This window comes from Vulpes lagopus, chromosome 2 (genome assembly GCF_018345385.1).
Source record: "Vulpes lagopus strain Blue_001 chromosome 2, ASM1834538v1, whole genome shotgun sequence".
Taxonomy (NCBI): domain Eukaryota; kingdom Metazoa; phylum Chordata; class Mammalia; order Carnivora; family Canidae; genus Vulpes; species Vulpes lagopus.
In genome coordinates, this window is record NC_054825.1 from 7,379,578 (window position 1) to 7,398,526 (window position 18,949).

The window sequence follows — 18,949 nt, forward strand, 5'->3', positions numbered from 1 at the left end:
TACATTTATTTAGGGGCACTGGGGATCCCTGGGTGGCTAAGCGGTTTAGCGCCTGCCTTTGGCCCAGGATGTGATCCTAGGGTCCTGGGATCGAGTCCCACATCGATCGGAGCCTGCACGGAGCCTGCTTCTCCCTCTGCCTGTGTCTCTGCCTCTCTTTCTGTCTCATGAATAAATAAAATCTTCAAAAAGGTATATAAATGAATGAATGAATGAATGAATGAATAAATAAATAAATAAATAAATAAATAAATAAATAAATACAATACAATACATTTATTTAGGGGCACCTGTGTGGCTTGGTGGGTTAAGTGTCTGACTCTTGTTTTCAGCCAGGCCATGATCTCAGAGTCCTGGGATCGAGCCCCACATCAGGCTCCCCACTCAGTGGGGAATCTGCTTGAAGATTTTCTCCCTCTGCCCCTCGCCTGACTCTGCATGCTCTCTGTCTCTCTCTCTCAAATAAACAAATCTTTAAAAATAAATAAATTTTAAAAATAAAATACATTTATTTAGGGGTGCCTGGGTGGCTCAGTCAGTTAAGCATTCAACTCTTGATCTTGGCTCAGGTCTTGATCTCAGGATCATGAGTTCAAGCCTCACAGTGGGCTTCACGTCCACTTAAAAAAATTTTTTTTGAATTTAGTTAAGTTTTTAAAAATAATGTGATTTGAAGAATAATTAAGCAAATAGAAGTGCTGGTAGGCAAGAACCCAGGTATGGTAAAAATTGTAAATTTTTTTCTACAATGACTGATGCTGGGGAGAACACTGCCAAATCCAAATGGGTTTAATTTTTATGTCTATCAAGCTCCCACGCAGCTCTGGGGAAATCATCGGTCACCAAAGAAGAAACAGCCAGTGGCAACGTGTGCATCCTGAGGAGGGAATGGCTGCAGAGCCTGCTGTATGCACAGGTGATGCTGCAAGCCAGGGGTCACCCAGGCCACCACACGCCTCAGCTGGGGGGGGAAGGGGGTTGGAGCAAGCAGGTGCTCGGCCCCGGGGGTCACACCAGCCATGAGCCTCAGTACGAGATTCTGCTGTGCCCTCTCAAGGAGTTCTCCTGAAACCATTAAGTCGGCCTGTGAACATGCATCACATTCCAACTTAGGATCCTGTCCGTTGCTACCAGAGGCTCCAGGGGCCATCTTGCTAGAAGTTCCTTGGAAATGAAACAGGCCTTCCAATGATTACATGTCAAGCCTGATGCCTTCTGTGCTTGTGGGCAAAATGAAATTTTGTGCACACGTACTCCCCAGGCAGCAGAAACTCCTCCCCCTCAGAACAGAGCCTCCCGGGGTTTCCTGGGCGAGCACATTTGTCGACGTGGCCCACAAAGATGGAAGCAGAGATCTGGCCCTCGGAGGAAGAACTGTGGAGAAGCAGCAGCTACACTTACGCATGATGAGCCGCTGCCCAACCTAGACAGCGCCCCAAAGCCGTGTGTGACGCTCGGGGAGCGAGGGGTGCTGGAGATGCGGGGTGCGCAGCTGCCCGGAGCAGTGATGCCTGTCCGGGCCAGCTTGTGGGCTCCGCATACCAAAATGCACTGGGGCCCCCGGGGATTTCACAGATTTACTATCGGTGAAGGGCAATAATCACGCAAGGAGGAGCAATTATTGCCAAATCATTTAGGATTTAAAAAATCATTGGCAAGAAGATAGAGGTCAAGAGGTGTGCTGTCGGGGGAAATAAAAAACCCCTACCTGTCAGGCCTGGGATGCACTTCCTCTCTGACTGCGATATGGTGAAGGGAGCTCGGAGACACCGCGAGGCTAGACTCCCAGGGACGCAGAAATCCAGGGCTGGAGGGGGCACCGCAGCCCTGCAGGCGGGTTTTCTGCTTCGAGCTCTCACGCAGATGCATTCACCTCTCTTAAATCTTTCCTGCCACCATCCCTTTACCATCTTGGGTGCCAGGGGGAGAAGCCGTTCTAACAGGTGATGATGTTTGGGAGCATGACCTTCCAGTGCCAAGGAAATTGCCCAAGCAAGCCCACATTTCAGACATTTCTGGTTATCCCAGGACTCTGGCCAGGAGCCCTTCTCCCTCTCATAGGGCAGCCGGGCTGGTGCTGCAGGAGCACTGGGCTCCGTCCGGATCTCAGCCGGAGGGGGGCACACACGCTCACAGGGAGATGCCTCAGGAGGACATCCACCTAGCGCTCCACGAGCCCTGGATCTTCAGCCTCCGAGACCTGCAGACGGCTCACTGCCAAGTCATGTCCCCCAGAGTCTGACACATTCGTGAGGAACAACACCAACACAGCACAGCTCAAAGATCACTGTTTTATAAGAAGTAAGACACAGGGTGTGTTAAGGATGTGGGGGATTGCAGCTGGCAAGGAAGGTAAACTGATACCACCTTTCTGAAATAAGCCATGTGCATCATGGCCTCACAACCACCGCACTAGGCAGGATTTCCCCACAAATGATCAGATGTGTACAAAGGATGTGCATTCACGGGTGTTCGCAGGGTCCAAGAGGGAAAGTGAATAAAGCTCAAGGTCCAACAACAGGGGAGGGGTAACACACATTACAGTAGCCCATGTGAGGAAATAGCCACAAACGTTATTTTGTGCAAGTGCTTAAGAAGGCACAAAGGAAATTGCTCCCAATGCAATTTAATACGGTGCGTAATATTTAATATTGAAAAAAATCAGGCTTCAAATAGCAGATACAAGATTATCCAAATTGTGCATTAAAAATGTATATATAGAAACTAAAAAGTTGGAAAGGTTAAGCATGCTTTGCATTTATTCTAGGTTAGTGGGATGATGAACAGTTTTTTTCCTTGTACTTTCTGAATTTTCCCATCTCCTTTAATGAATGTCAGTTACTACACACGATAAAATTCTTGTGCTTTGAGAAGAAAATCTATTTTTAAAAAGGCTCTTGGTGGCGGGGGTGGCAGGGTGGGGGGAATGTCTTAGGAAAAAGTAAGGTTTTACAGACACCTTGTGACTGAGATAGATGCCAAGGGCAACCTCAAAGCCAGAACTTCCCGAAACTCCAGACGGTCTCAAACCCGAGGCTGGGGTGATAGGCCTGTCCCTGTCTGGAGACAGAGCTTCACGTTCAAATCAGGGCCTGCAGGAGCGGATGAGCCACTCCTCTGGCTCGCTCTCCCGATGCTCCAGGCTCACGATGTCCCAGCCAGGTGTCCTTGAACTGACACCCAAGACTGTGCACACAGATGGGAGGCAGGGCCTGGGCTGGTACAGGGGACTGGGGATGGGTCTTCCATGGAAATATGTGATGGGGAGGAGGCCAAGAGAGAAATGAGTGGCCCCACGTGGACATTCACTCCCCAGCCACAGGTCTCACCACTAGGGTAACAGCCTGTCCCCACACCCACATAGCTAGGACGAATAATCTGAGAACCAGCAAGAGAATGACAGCACCTAGTCCATGTTTTATGCCTGGCCCTCTTGGGAAAAATCTACAAATCTTGCCCCCATGTTTGATAAGCCATCCTGAGGGCATCTACCCTCCCCACCTAAGATCGTAACTTCATATTCTATAGTATATATTCTGTCAAAATATATAGTATTTTTCAAAATAGCAAGTGATGCTGTACTACTAAATACGCCTTTTCAAAGTTCAATTACCTAGAAATCCCACTATAGGGCAGCCTGGGTGGCTCAGCGGTTTAGTGCCGCCGTCGGCCCAGGGCATGATCCTGGAGACCCAGAATCGAGTCCCGCATTGGGCTCCCTGCATGAAGCCTGCTTCTCCCTCTGCCTGTGTCTCTGCCTCTCTCTGTGTGTCTCTCATGAATAAATAAATAAAATCTTTAAAAAAATAAAAATCCCACTATATGTTCAGCCCCCTCCTTGAGAAGTGGGGTACCGCAAACGCCTGGAGGGCATGGGGTCCCTAGCAGAATAATCCTAGGGTTTCTGCAACTACTCCCTAATACTGTCCTTCTCAACTGGGGGCAAAGTGGCCCCCGGGGAACGTGTGGCAACATCTGGAGACATCTGTGGTTTCACAACTGGGGGAAGGATTGCACAGGATGCCTCCCCCTCCAAAGAATGATCTGGCTCCAAAATGTCAAGAGCACCGAGGTGCAGAAACGTTGCCCTAACCTTAAAATGGAAACGTGAGCTCCGACAAGGACTGGAGCGAGGACTTCGTGAAATAAACAGACACGTGATGGTGCCCAGGTGTGCCCAGCACACGTGGTGCTCCAGCATTCCAGGTCCTTCCTTGCCAAGCCTCGGGCTCCCCATCTGTGAAATGGGTGCCCCCAGCTTCTTGGCTGCTGTGTGCCGGCTTCTGTGCTTACTAAGCACTCTGGTTTCAACAGCCCCAATTTCCACGAAACCTGCACAATTTGCAACGGATGCAATTTCTATGTTTATGGAAAACTGCCAAAACCCTCACATCATTTGGGCTTCAGTGTGAAGCTATAAAACCACCCACTGATTCAGAAGCCTTAAGCCATGAGAAATTAGGTATTTCTAAGAGTAACCTTTAAGGTATGTTATTCTTTGCCTTATTACTGAATCCCGGAAAGGGCCTAGTTACCTCTAAGAGGTTTGAATTTCCAATCTATTAGAGTAATACCAGCAATCTGTTATTTCTAGGCTATTGAGGAAAGGTTAGAATGAAAATTGGATTTGGGTGGTTATGTCCATTCCGCGCAGGAGGAGGACTCAGCAGTGGAAGCCGGCCGGGCCCTGGAAGGAGCAGTTATCAAGGGAAATGACTGGTGATAACTTTATTGATTAAAGCAGCTTGAAAAATTTAAGATTTGCCACAGCCTGGCACTTTGGCAGCAAGATCGCTCCTCGTAGGCATTTTTCATTAAAAATAAAATAGCAGGAACAGAGAATTATTACCTTGTGCATAAGACACAGTTCATTTGAAATGGCCTTATTTTGAAATACTGCCTCAAAACGTCTACACATCCTGAGGCTCAAAACAACATTAACGAACATTCTAGAAAAATGGTGGGGTGAGGGTGTTAACAACATGCAGTTGCCACTCAACTGTCTGTCAAAGGGAAAGACAGAAATGACATGTGAGGGCGGAAGGGAGAATGATAATGTGAGAGGTAAATAAGATTCAGCTTCGCTGCCAGAGAAAACAATCCCTCAGCTACCCGGGGCCTCTGACGCTTGCAATCAACTGCCTAAGGGACCTCAACCTCATCACGCACAAAGATTCACGAGGGATCCCCAAACCGAAGCCCACTCCTGGGCCCCACAGCCCCAGCACCGGCCAACTGAGATGCGCAGATTAACTGATGGGCCTCAGCTGCTCTCTGAGGTGCAGGGAGGGCAGTTTCTCATTCAGAATGTAAAAGGTGCCGGCTGTGAAAACACCTGAAAAATGCCAAAAAGCAAAAAGGGGAGAGGGGACCCATGCCAGGTTGAACTACCCAAATATGACCAATGATAATGTCATGACGTGCAGGTCCTCTGGCCTTGTGTCTAAGCAATGGAAGGCAGTTTCTGTTTTCTGTTTGTTTGGAGGAGGTTTTCTGAGATGACTGTGGTCATATTGCTTATATAATTCTAAAGACTCCTGTTTTATTTTTATTTATTCATTTGAGAGAGAAGAGAGAGTGCACAGAGGGAGAAGCAGACTCCCCACCGAGCAGGGAGCCCAACATGGGGCTTGATCCCAGGACCCAAGCCGAAGGCAGACACTCGGCCAACTGAGCCATGCAGGTGCCCCTCAATACCATTTTTTTTTTAAGATTTTATTTATTTATTCATGAGAGACACAGAGAGAGGGATCCCTGGGTGGCGCAGTGGTTTGACACCTGCCTTTGGCCCAGGGCGCGATCCTGGAGACCCGGGATCGAATCCCACATCGGGCTCCCGGTGCATGGAGCCTGCTTCTCCCTCTGCCTGTGTCTCTGCCTCTCTCTCTCTCTCTGTGTGACTATCATAAATAAATAAAGAAAAAAAAATTAAAAAAAAAAAAAAGAGAGACACAGAATGAGAGAGAGAGGCAAAGACACAGGCAGAGAGAGAAGCAGGCTCCATGCAGGGAGCGTGGTGCGGGACTCGATCCCGGGTGTCCAGGATCACACTCTGGGCTGACGGCGGCGCTAAACCGCAGAGCCACGAGGGCTGCCCTCAATAATGGTTTTTTTAAAAAAAAAACTCACATTACATTCTGCAATTCTCCTATTCTGTAACAAATTATCTTAAGAATTTATTCTCTTAAATTTATCCTATGAGTAGAATATAAATATATACGGGGTGCCTGGGTGGCTCAGTCGGTTGAGTGTCCAACTTTTCATTTCGACTTAGGTCATGATCTCCAGGTCACTGGGTCAGGCTCCAAGCTCAGTGCAGTCTGCTTGAGATTCTCTCTCTCCTTCTCCCTCTGCCCCTCCCCCTGCTCATGTGAGCTTGCGCTCTCTAAAATAAATACATAAAATCTTTTAAAAATAAATAAATAGGGACGCCTGGGTGGCTCAGCAGTTGAGTGTTTGCCTTCAGCTCAGGTCGTGATCCTGGAGTCCCGGGATTGAGTTCCACACTGGGCTCTCTGCAAGGAACCTGCTTCTCCCACTGCCTATGTCTCTGCCTCAATCTCTCTCATCAGTAAATAAAATCTTAAATAAATAAATATAAATATATATGCATACACATATTGTTTATATTTAAGAAATGGAAAAGTAAGCCATATTATTTATAAAAAGGGCTCCAATGTGATGAGTAGGAAGAGAAAGAAAAGGACAGGAGCTCTACATGCTTGACCATATCTTGTTTTGTGGATTTGATTTTGGAGCCAAACAAGCATTTTACATAACTTTAGACAAATGTAAAAAAACAAAACAAAACAAACAGACATAAATGTTGAAAACCAATTCCTTAAAAAGTAGAAGCAAAGTGAATTCAAAAAGGAACTATTCCTTGTGGCTCAGTGTTTTGGCTGTAAATCTCTAGAGCGAGGCGCTCTGTGCAAAAAAAGGAACTTTCAAAAAGAGAAATCTCAAACAGTAAAGGTAATCAGTCCTATCAGATTAAGTGATGAGCCAGGACAGTGACACTGGGATGGCCGTCCAGTACACTGGGACAGCCACCACAATACTGTCCCTAGCACTGTGGCGGCAGCCCACTCTTGTTTGGCTTCTTTCCCATAGTTTCTGAGATTCAAGGCTTCTGTGCATACTATAGGCTAAAACAAATGAGTGATTCTATTGGTATCCTGGAGAGCCAAGATTTTGTTGTTGTTGTTGTTGTTGTTGTTTTTTGGAGAGCCAAAATTTTTGATGTGGAAAATGGAAATACAGATAGAAGACTGATAGGTCAAGTACAACCCCACAGGCCTGATGAATCAGAGGTTTCAGTATTAACTCCTGATATAGTTCATGTTTAAAGAGAGATACTTGGGGCCTGGGTGGCTCAGTTGGTTCAGCGTCTGCCTTCAGCTCAGGTCATGATCCTGGGACTCTAGGAGCCCTACAGAGCAGGGAGCCTGCTTCTCCCTCTGCCACTTCCCCTGCTTGTGTGCTTGCACTCTCTCTCCTTGTCAAATAAATAATTTTTTAAAATCTTTAAAAGAAATATAGATACTTATCTGAGCCTTGTTGACTAAAAAAGCTTAGAGGAGCACCTGAGTGACTCAGTAGTTGAGCATCTACCTTCAGCTCAGGGCATGGTCCCAGAGTACCGAGATTGAGCCCCCCACATCGGGTTCCCCTCAAGGAGCCTGCTTCTCCCTCTGCCTATGTCTCTGCCTCTCTCTCTGGTCTCTCACGAACAAATAAAATCTTTTTTAAAAATAAATAAATAAAAATTAAAAAGCTTAGAAAAGGGGCGCCTGGTGGTTCAATTGGTCAAGCATCTGCCTTCAGCCCAGGTCATGATCCCAGGGTCCTGGGATGGAGCCTGTGTGGGGCTCCCTGCTTAAGGGGTAGGCCACTCCTCCCTCTCCTTCTGTCCCTCCCCCCACGTGGGTGCGCTCTCTCTCTCTCTCTCTCTCAAAAATAAATAAAAAGTGTTAAATAAAAATTAAAAGACTTAGAAATGATGATCAATCCAGTAGCAACAAGAACTGTTAATGTTCCAATTATGGTTTCTAAATACCACTTTCCACTAAAGTTAAGCACGGCTCTTTGGAAGGAGGGTGAATCCCAGGCCTGAGGCAGGAAATGTGCAAAGCAGACGTGGAACATCCTGTCATAACAGGGTATAAAGAACCTCAAAGACTATTGGGGTCAGATGAGAAGGACCTAGAGGTCAACCTGAAGGGTATCCCACTGGTCAAAGATGAAATACTTTGAACAGGAATAAGATCATGACTGTAATGGGCTGAAACACATCAAATATGCTTACAGCTATCTATTTATAGTGATGTATGTAGTTTTAAATCTCCTTCATTACCTTGGGAGGATGCTAGAGAATCAACTCATTATTTTGAAAACTAATTACCAATGAGAAAGAAACAGGCATTTATCTGGAGTTCCCTATGTGAACCGCACCTCAGTTTGGTGAGTTTTCCTATGCAGAAGTAATCCAGAGGGGAAATAAAGAAGGAATGATAGAATTCAAATATCTCCATTCTATAGTCCTTGATGAATTAAAGGAGTTAGCACCAGTCATGAATAGCAACTAATAACACGAAACGAGAAAACTGGACATTCCGTGCTTGCTGATGGAGGACACGCTACCACCTATAAAGCAGTTATCAAAAAACTGAACCAGATTCTGATCAAACTTCTAGATCTAACTATCAATATTCAGAGAACAGAGGACAGAAGAGCATGTGAAGGTATACCAGAGGTGCAAGCAGCAAAATCCAGACTGTGGGAAATTCCATAGGACAAACCACCCAGTTTCCCCTTCATAACGTTGCAAAACAAAAGGGAGATGGAGGGTGGGGGAGGAGGGGGAGAATCAGTAGATTAAAAAACACTTGAGAATCTCACTGACCAATCACAATGTAAGAGCCTCATCTGGATCAGATTCAAACAAATTGTAAGTAAGCAACATAAAACAATTATAAGACCATCAAAGAAATGTGAACAATTATGGTCAGTATTATTTAGACATGACAACGGAATTATCTATGATTTTAAAAAGAACTCCTCTCTTCTGAGGACACAGAAATATTTACGGTGAAGCAACAGGATTTCTGGGATATGATTCAAAATAACCTAGGGGACAAGTGCCTAGGTGGTTCAGTCGTTCAAGCAGCTGCCTTCGGCTCAGGTCACAGTCCCAGGGGCCTGGGATGGAGCCCCACATTGAGCTCCCTGCTGGATGGGCAGTCTGCTTCTCCCTCTTGAGACACTGCTTGTGTTCTCTCTCTCTCAAATGTGTAAATAAAATCTTTAAAAAAAAATCTAGGGGAGAAGAACAGGTGGAGTATAGTTTAAACAAATGGCTGTTAAACTTGAAAGACTATTTGATGGCCAAATATGGGACAATCTGAGCAACAAAACTAAGAATAATGGGAATGGACTGTAACTCAAAGAATAAAACAAATATCCCTGAGTCCATGTTGGAATAAATAAGTCAATGGGGAAAAAGAGGAAAGCTCTTCCTTATAGTAAATTCTAGCTAATAAATACAGAAGGAATGATAGAAATACAAAATCACCATTTGGCAAACACCCCATAATAACTGCTTCAGGTTAAGAATTATCAACGGACACAAATATTAAGAGGGGAAAAGAATGATGGGAAAGAGGATATTTATACAGTCAACATGCTTTCCCACTAGATACTTATTAGTTACATGGAACAAGAAGTAATTCCGCAGTGGAGAACCCTGGAACGCAGCACCTCCGGTGCTGATCAAAGTGAACCCAAGCAACAAGGGGGTAAAGTACTGTCACAAGCCTCCTGATGGAATGCACCGAGGGCACAGACTGTTTCTGGGACATTCCTGTCAAAACTGCAAAACCTAAAATTAAATTAGGGCACCTGGGTGGCTCTATCAGTTAAGCATCTGCTTTCGGCTCAGGTCATGATCTGGGGTCCCGGGATCGAGTCCCACGTCAGGCTCCCGGCTCAGTGGGGAGTCTGCTTCTCCCTCTCCCGCTGCCTGATGCTCCCCCTGCTTGTGCTCTCTTTCTCTCTCTGTCAAATAAATAAATAAATATTTTTTAAAAATAAAAAATTAATTTAATTGTGAAGAGACATCGGGGGAAAAAAACAAATTGAAGGACAGTCTACAAAATAACCACCCAACAGGGAAAGCTGAGCAACTGGCCCAGAAGGCAGGCCCTGGGGACGCGACTGCTACATGCAACTGTCCCAGACAAAGAGGCTGGTGGGCTGGCTGATGACGTCTGATTTTATCACCGATCTGTGTCTGTTATGTAAGATGTTAGCATCTGGCGAAGCTGGCTTAAGGGCATATGGCAATTCTTTGTGCTAATGTTGCAACGTTTGTAAGTGTGAAATTACTTCAAAATGAACAGTTAAAAATAAGGGTTTTTTAAAGTAGTTGTTAGTTGATCATTAGTGAAGCTTGGTGATGACTACCCAGGAGCTCATTATACTACTCTCTCTACCTGCATAGATACTTGAAATGTTCCAGGATAAAAAGTTAAAATGAGGAGTTCCAGAGATGAAACAGCCACATGCAAGGTACAGACCGTTTGGACTTGATTCAAACAAATCAACATGAAAGAACATTTCTGAGACAGCCAGGGAAATTTAAATATGGGTGATGGGATGATACTAAGGAATCACTGTTAATTTTGCAGGTAGCTTTTCTTTTTTTTTTTCCATTATGATAGCACACAATTTACCAGTATAACCATTTAAAGCCTACAAATCAGTGGGATTAAGTACATCCACAATGTTGTATGACCGCCACCCCTGTCCAGTTCGAGACATTTTATCACCCCAAAAGGGGATTCTCCCCATCAGCAGCCAGTGCCCCCTCCCCTCTCCTGACCCCAGCAACCACTAATCTGTTTTCTCTGATTTGCCTATTTGAGATATTTCACCTAAACGCCATATAACATGTAAAATGGGGCCTTCTGCGTCTGGCTTCCTTCACTTACCCTAATGTTTTCCAGGTTCATCCACACAGTAGCATTTATCAGCATTTCGTTCTTTTTATAGCTGAAATATTCCACTGCGTGAATAGAACATATTTTGTTTATCCGTGCATGTGCTGATGAGCGTTTCCATTGTTTCTGCCTTTTGGCTATTGTGAATAGTGCTGCTATGAATATTCATGTACAAGTATTTGTTTGAACACCTGTTTCCAATCCTTCCGGATGCAGTCGTAGGAGTGGAGTTCCTGGGTCATACGGTGCTTCTGTTTACCTCATCCAGAAGCTGTTTTCTAGGGTGGCTGCTACATTCTGGCCAATGTTCCCACGTAAGGGCTCCAACTTCTCCACATCCTAGCCATCGCTGGCCATCTTCCATTGTTTTTGTTTTTAAAATTATCATGCATAGGAGCACCTGGGTGGCTCAGTCGGTTAAGCGTCTGTCTTTGGCTTGGGGTCAATCCTAGGGTCCTGAGATCGAGCCCCGCGTCAGGCTCCCTGCTCAGCAGAGAACCTACTTCTCCCTCTGCCTGCTGCTCTCTCTGCTTATGTGCTTTCTCTCTGTCAAATAAATACTCTTTTTAAAAAATTATTATGGATGGCCATCCAAGTGGGTGTGAAGTAGCATCTCACTGTGGTTTTGATTTGCATTTCTCTAATGACTGATGATGATGAGCATCTTTTGTGTGCTTCTTGGCCATCGTTAGGTGTTTTAACATATTGTAGTTATGTCAAAAATAACCATCTAAAAAAAAAAAACATCTATTTTGGAAAGACGTACTATAATATGAAAGGATACCATAACAACAAATCTGGGATTTAAAATACAACAGGAAAAAAAAAACCCACAAGTTAAAAAAAAAAAAAAAGAAGAAGACGAAGACGAAGAAAAGAAAAAGAAGAGAATCTGGCAAAATCTCTTACTTACTTTTTTAAAAGATTTTATTTATTCATGAGAGACACAGGCAGAGACACAGGCAGAGGGAGAAGCAGGCTCCATGCAGGAGCTCAACGTGGGACTCAATCCCGGGACTCCAGGATCATGCCGTGAGTCGAAGGCAGACGCTCAACCCCTGAGCCACCCAGGTGTCCTTAGCAAAATCTTTTAATTGTTAAATCTGAGTGATGGATATATGGAGAGAATCACTGCATCATTCTGTAGTTTTTAGGGTATAGGTCCTTTACCTCTTTGGTTAGGTTTATTCCTAGGTATCTTATGCTTTTCGGTGCAATTGTAAATGGGATTGACTCCTTAATTTCTCTTTCTTCAGTCTCATTGTTAGTGTATAGAAATGCCACTGATTTCTGGGCACTGATTTTGTATCCTGCCACGCTGCCGAATTGCTGTATGAGTTCTAGCAATTTCAGGGTGGAGTCTTTTGGGTTTTCTATGTACAGTATCATGTCATCTGCAAAGAGGGAGAGTTTGACTTCTTCTTTGCCAATTTGAATGCCTTTTATTTCTTTTTGTTCCTTGATAGCTGAGGCTAGGACTTCCAGTACTATGTTGAATAGCAGTGGTGAGAGTGGACATCCCTGTCGTGTTCCTGATCTTAGGGGAAAGGCTCCCAGTGTTTCCCCATACTGCATCATTCTGTTATTTGTGTATGTTTGAAATATGCCACAATAAAAACAGAAATTCAGTCCTAGGAAACAAAGTCGTGAAAACCCAGGGTTGTTAATGCCTGTGGTCTTCGTTCATTCAAAGCACAAGCCTCTCCTCTTCTGCCAAGCTCACAAGGCATTTCCTGGGTTCTTCCTGGGGAGCCCAGAGACCTCGTGCCTTCTGACATTCACAGATGTCAAGGAGGCTTGGGGGCAGAGGTTCTCAGCTTCCAGGGCTAGGGGCCATCCTTCTCCAGGCACCATGAGAGACCAGCGCTCTAGACCCGAACACATGTGGGAAATCCAAGTCCAACAAGAAGGGAGCACCATCCTGGGGGCACTCGCCTCACTGCAGGACGCTGACATTGTCCCCAATGCCATGTCCCAAACAGACATCAGGGCGGCCTAAGGCCGGCTGCAGACACATACCCCTTGTCTTTTCAGTGATGCTCTCAGAAAACCACCTGCTGCTGGGGACCAACTCCATACTACGCAGGAAGTAGGGGGTACTGTGGACACCAAAGTCATTTTGGTTTTTTTTTAAGATGTATGTTGGGAAGACCATCTGTCTCAAAAATAGTCATCATGTAAAGGTGGCAAGATGCATGATTTTATTGTCACATATTCTTTAAATCTTGCTATAGATGGTCTTTTCAATGAACTGGCTTTTTTGGGTTTTTTGTTTTGTTTTATTTTTTATGGAAAAACATCATCTTATTTTATCATTACTAATGTAAGCATTTGATGCCAAAGAGATGAAGGTAATTTCACAAACTCAGAATGTTTGCAAGGACATAAAATTTCCATTTTATTGCGGTTTTCTGGCACACTAGCTCAAATGCACTAGTCTCCAAGCACTCCTGCACAGCTCCTTTGGAGTTATTTCAGGCAGCCTCAATATGTGACTCTGCCCAATACTGTGGGTCTAGAATAAACATATAAAATTTTAATTATTAACTTTTTGATGAATGGGGTAAGAAATAAAGTCAACAGGTGATGGGACAGTCATCAGTTGGACTGTTAATTTCCAACGAGAAACTCCGTTGAAATGTTTCTTCTGATACTGTGGTTACAAAGGAGAATTTTCCAAAAACAAGGGCAGAAAGGTACAATGAAAGAAACTTCTGCAGCTTAGGCCTCTCCTAGCACTAGGCCTCTGAGAGCAGCAAGGCAGAGAACCTTTCCTGCAAATCAAGTGGGTTTCCAGGATTTCATGTAGTGGAGCTTCCAGGGATAGACTCTCAAGATGTATCATTAAGCTCTACGCTCCCTGGGCTCTCGTCATTTTAATCATGCCCGAAGAAGTTAGATGCCCATCCAAGTCCAAAGGGCGGAGGAGGTGCACACACATTGGTCTGGTCGTAGGCAAGGGCCAAGTGTTGTACCATGCGAAGCTTTCTTCCACAGACGTGGAGTCGAAGTCTTGCTTAAGAGACTGACCCCATAAGGGTGGTCAACGTAGGAAGAGCTAGAGACATTCCTCTCCCCCATGTCTTACTGCCACTCTGTTTAAAAGGTAAGTGGTATTAAGAAAATTCAGTTGTATGTGTTGTTGTCTTTAATGATGCTCTACTGCTACTCCATTTCTTCTTTAAAAAAAAAAAATTTATTGGGATCCCTGGGTGGCGCAGCGGTTTGGCGCCTGCCTTTGGCCCAGGGCGCGATCCTGGAGACCCGGGATCGAGTCCCACGTCGGGCTCCCGGTGCATGGAGCCTGCTTCTCCCTCTGCCTATGTCTCTGTCTCTCTCTTTCTCTCTCTCTCTGTGTGACTATCATAAATAAATAAAAAATAAAATAAAAAAATAAAAAAAAATTATTAAAAAAATAAATAAATAAATAAAAAATAAAAATAAAAAAATTTATTTATTTATCCAAGACAGAAAGAGAGAGAACAAGCAGGGGGAGCAGAGGGAGAAGGAGAAGCAGGGAGCCCGATGCAGGGCTTGATCCCACGGGATCAGGACCTGACCTAAGCTGAAGGCAGATGCTTCGCCAACTGAGCCACCCAGGCGCCCCTGCTCCATTGCTTCTTGCTTCTGTTTTTGATGTGTCATCCTAGCCGCCGGAGGTACCACATTAGGGATGCCATCAATAATTAGATGGGCTATTCCCGACTCTTCATTAATCAATTCATTTGTTGATGCTTCGTATCTGAGTGGCTTCTCGCAGAGTGGGCACACCAAGAACTCCAGCGGCACCCCGTGGAAGGCGCGGGCCGGGTCCCCTGTCCTCTGGCTGGTCTGCTGACCGCCACGACCCAGACACGTGAAGGCACCTATGGGCGACGTGGGCAGTGGCGTGTACCCACGGTGCTGGCACCTATGGGCGACGTGGGCAGTGGCGTGTACCCACGGTGCTGAGACGAGCATGGTCTAGACGGCAGCCCGCGAACTTTGGCCGGCCCCCCAGCCCCTCACGTCTTCTGTGAACTGTTTTCAATACATTGGTCAATTCTTATCCTTCCACAGAAGAAGCAGAAGTCACTTAGAAACGGCCATAGGCATTCATTTCTTTCTGTTACTGAAACTAATTTAACCGGATGAAAGCCTTCAGTGGGTCTCCTCTGTGGGCCTTCTTCCCCTTTCCAGGAAAACCAGCTCTCGTGGGTGGAAGGGTCCCCTCTCGCTGCCCAGCCAACCTCCAAGGCTGCCCGAGCCCTTGAACCCACCTCAGGCCCCAAGGCCGCCCTGCCGGAGTGCTCAGGGCCAGAGCATTCCCAGGACAGAGCTGCGTCCACACACACACTCCCGAGAGAGGCCACCCTACCTCGTGGGCTTCCACCGCCATCTCCTTCAGGGCCGACCGGAAATACTCAGGAGAAGGCTTCCCCACCACTTCGGCTTCAACTCCACAGGCATACTGGCAGAAGACAAAAGGACATAGCATGGGTTGAAAATGAAGCAACAGGTGAACACCACTCTGAAGGCCTCCCTCTGGGGAACCAAGGAAAGAGTGCCCCAAATGGGTGCCCATAGGCCAGGACCTCTTAGAGGCAGGACACTTGGGCTGAGAGACACATCTCAGAGGCAAGGGAATCGAGATTCCACATGAGGCGGCTATGCTCACGGCACCCCCACAGGCCCCCTGCCATCTGCTCTAAACCCTGAGCATGGCAGGAAGTGGGCCACCCCAACAAGGCCACCACCACCATCCCCGCTGGTGCTCTCATTTGCATACTTGCTTCTCCCCTGCCCCCAACTCTGTCACAGGCCCTCCAGGGGAAGGGGTCCAGGGCTCTCTCTGCCTGCTGCTTAACCCTCCCACCTGAGTGCAGGTAGGCAGGAGCCAACAGAGCAGTGAGGATGGCAGGCGAGCTGACCCATCGGGAGGGGTCAGAGTGGGCACCAGCGGCTCCATCTGAGCCTGGCCTTGGAAACTAGAGGAGGAAGTCGGGAAGGAGTCCTGTGAGGACACATCAAGCTCAAGGTGCTGCAGGTGACCAGCGTCAGCAATGAGGCAGGTGGTCCACACAGATACGGAAGCCAGAGTCTGAGAGGAGAGCACCCAGTGAGCACACCGGACGCCAGCCGGGGCCACAGCAGGCAGGGCTGGGGTGTGGGGAGGAGCAGAAGGGACAGGAGAGCAGAGTGACGACCAGGGCGGCTGAAAGGCCAAGCTCTGGGGTGGAGGGGGTGCTCAGCCTGAAGCCCCAAACAGGAGCGCCTACTTTGGAAACATAGAGGGCAAGTGAGATGTGGAGTGCACCCCCACCTCCAGAAAGACCAGAAACATCCCAGGCAGCCCTGATCCCTGAAGAAGGCACAGACAGACTCAGGGCAGGTACCTCAAGCGCCTTCGTGTAGGCACCAACGTCCAGCATCAGGCCAGAGGTCTCCTTGTAGTAGCGTCTACAAAAGAGCAGGAGGGGACAAGGTGAGCTGAGCCCGGGAGCTGTGCCAACAGAGCCCAGCGGCGGGTCACGGTGCCCGGGCAGGAGGACACTGGGTCAGCAGCTCAGTCCCAAGGGCCCCCTGCTGCCAGCCTTATGGGGACGCCAGGGGCAGATGGATCCAGTCCCTAACACAGAGACAAGTGGCCTGTGTTCTGGGAAAGGGCAGAAGGTCCACAGAGCATGTGGTGGACCCCTAACTGCTAATAATTAACCCCTAATTGCTGCCTGAAAAAGAAAACTCCATTAGTTCCACGGCACCCTGCAGCATCTCCTATCAGCCAGAGGTCGAGGTGCAGGTTTCACGCGCACCAGATGCTTTTACGAGAAGACAACTATGTCTTCCCTGTCTCACTGGGGACCGACCCAGCTCGGCTCGCGGGAGCCTGCCTTTCTTAGGACAGTTTTGTGACCTCCTGGGAGTGCCCTGCGGCCCCGGCTCCCACCGTCTGGCCCACCCCGGGCCACAGGTAGAATCCTTGGGACACACAGTGGACAGAGCCTGGCTCCTTCTGAGCAAAGCCATTTGACTATAAAAAGGGGCAAAGGTAGTGTTTTTAATTTTTAAAAAATATTTATTTATTTATTCATGACAGACACAGAGAAAGGCAGAGACATAAGCAGCAGCAGCAAAAGCAGACTCCCTGTGGGGAGCCCGATGCAGTACTCGATCCCAGGACCCTGTGATCTACCCTGAGCCAAAGGCAGATGCTCAACCGCTAAGCCACTCAGGCGTCCTGGGCAAAGGTCGTTTATTTATTTTTTTTTTTGAAGATTTTATTTATTTATTCATGACAGACAGAGAGAGAGGCAGAGACACAGGCAGAGGGAAAAGCAGGCTCCCTGTGGGGATATTGTTGAGAGATTCAATCCCAGGATCCAGGATCACGCCCTGAGCCAAAGGCAGATGCTCAACCACTGGGCCACCCAGGCGTCCCAGGGCAAAGGTAGTTTTATCTGTGCCTCTCTAATGGCAGGGTTAATGGGAGTCTGGGACCACCACTAAAATGTTTGAGACCCATCACATGAGGAGTGCTCTCATTCCCATGCCCTTCAAATCGGGGAGACATTGAACACATATGCAGAGACCCAAAGAGAAGGCAAGTGAGGCATGCTGACCCCAGGGCCAAAATCCAGCTCTACTTCTTTTTAACAGTGGGCCTTGGGGTCCCTGAAGCCCTCTGGGCCTCAGTTCCCTAATCTGAAAAGTGGGGGGGAGGGGGGATCCAGGTGCCTATCTAATGGATTGTCGTGAGGCTCAAGTGAGATCATGCACGCCAAGTTCTTAACATGACGCCTCGTGTGCAGAAACTGCTCAAAAAACATTAGAAACTATTGTTATGCTGTTTACCCAGACAGAGCGATAGGCAGTAAGCTATGAGCTGGGCCAGGAAGGATGAGCACAAGTCTTCCAATCTCTGGGGGATGGGATCTGTTCTGTGCCTATTTATTTTTATTTTTTTTTTAATTTTTTATTTATTTATGATAGTCACAGAGAGAGAGAGAGAGAGAGAGAGAGGCAGAGACACAGGCGGAGGGAGAAGCAGGCTCCATGCACCGGGAGCCTGATGTGGGATTCGATCCCGCGTCTCCAGGATCGCGCCCTGGGCCAAAGGCAGGCGCCAAACCGCTGCGCCACCCAGGGATCCCTTCTGTGCCTATTTAAATGTTAGAGGTGAGCTTCCCAGGAGCTGCTGTAGGGCTGTCTCCTATCCTGCAGCTCTGCACGCCCAGGAGTCCAGCGTGTTCCTCTCTGCCCCCGAGGCCCTGAAGGCTGCAGGAGCCTGACCGCCCGCCCGCACTCGGCCAGCATCAGTGTTCTCTGCTGCCAGATGTTCACCTCCAGCAGCAGCTCCTGACTTCACACAGGCTGGCCTGCAAGGCTTTAGCCAAAGCTTTGCTTTGGCAAGGGCTGGTCCTGTTGGGGAGATCTGGAGCCCATTCAATGAGCCAGGAATGGGGAGGGGGGTGGTTCCTGGCACAACAGGACTCATGGGTCTCCAAGGGAACCCCAGGCTCCTCTGTCAGGGTCACCCCATGAGGGCCAGCCAGGACACTGCATACCTTCAGGAAGATGCTTGGAAATCAAAGAGAACTACTTCCTCCTTTCAGTGCTGGGGGCCTTTTAAAGGGTGACCCCAAAACACAGGGTTAGAGGTTCTTAATTGCATTTGTCTTAAATCCAAAATCCAGGGGCACCTGGTGGCTCAGCTGTTGAGCGTCTATTTTGGCTCAGGTCATGATCCCGGAGTCCTGGGATCGAGTCCTACGTCAGGCTCGCTGCATGGAGCCTGCTTCTCCCTCTGCCTATGCCTCTGCCTCTCTCTGTGTCTCTCATGAATAAATGAATAAAACCTTTAAAAAAATCCAGAATTCAGACATGTATTCTGCACTGACACGGCCTCACCAAAGTGTTCCTTTCCTTCTATTTCCCCATTTCTACAATAAACCACCTTCCGGAGCTGGTCC

General features: G+C 47.3%; 1 protein-coding gene across 1 annotated transcript in view; it reads right to left on the reverse strand.

Annotated features, from left to right (window-relative positions):
- Window positions 1–18,949, reverse strand: part of LOC121484351 (phospholysine phosphohistidine inorganic pyrophosphate phosphatase) — a 123,785-nt gene that overhangs the window by 81,587 nt on the left and 23,249 nt on the right. Inside the window, exons 4-5 of the mRNA XM_041743503.1 lie at window positions 16,376–16,439; window positions 15,358–15,450 (exon numbers count right to left, since the gene is read on the reverse strand). Coding sequence (XP_041599437.1) covers window positions 15,358–15,450; window positions 16,376–16,439 — 157 coding nt within the window. The remainder of the gene's footprint in view (window positions 1–15,357; window positions 15,451–16,375; window positions 16,440–18,949) is intronic.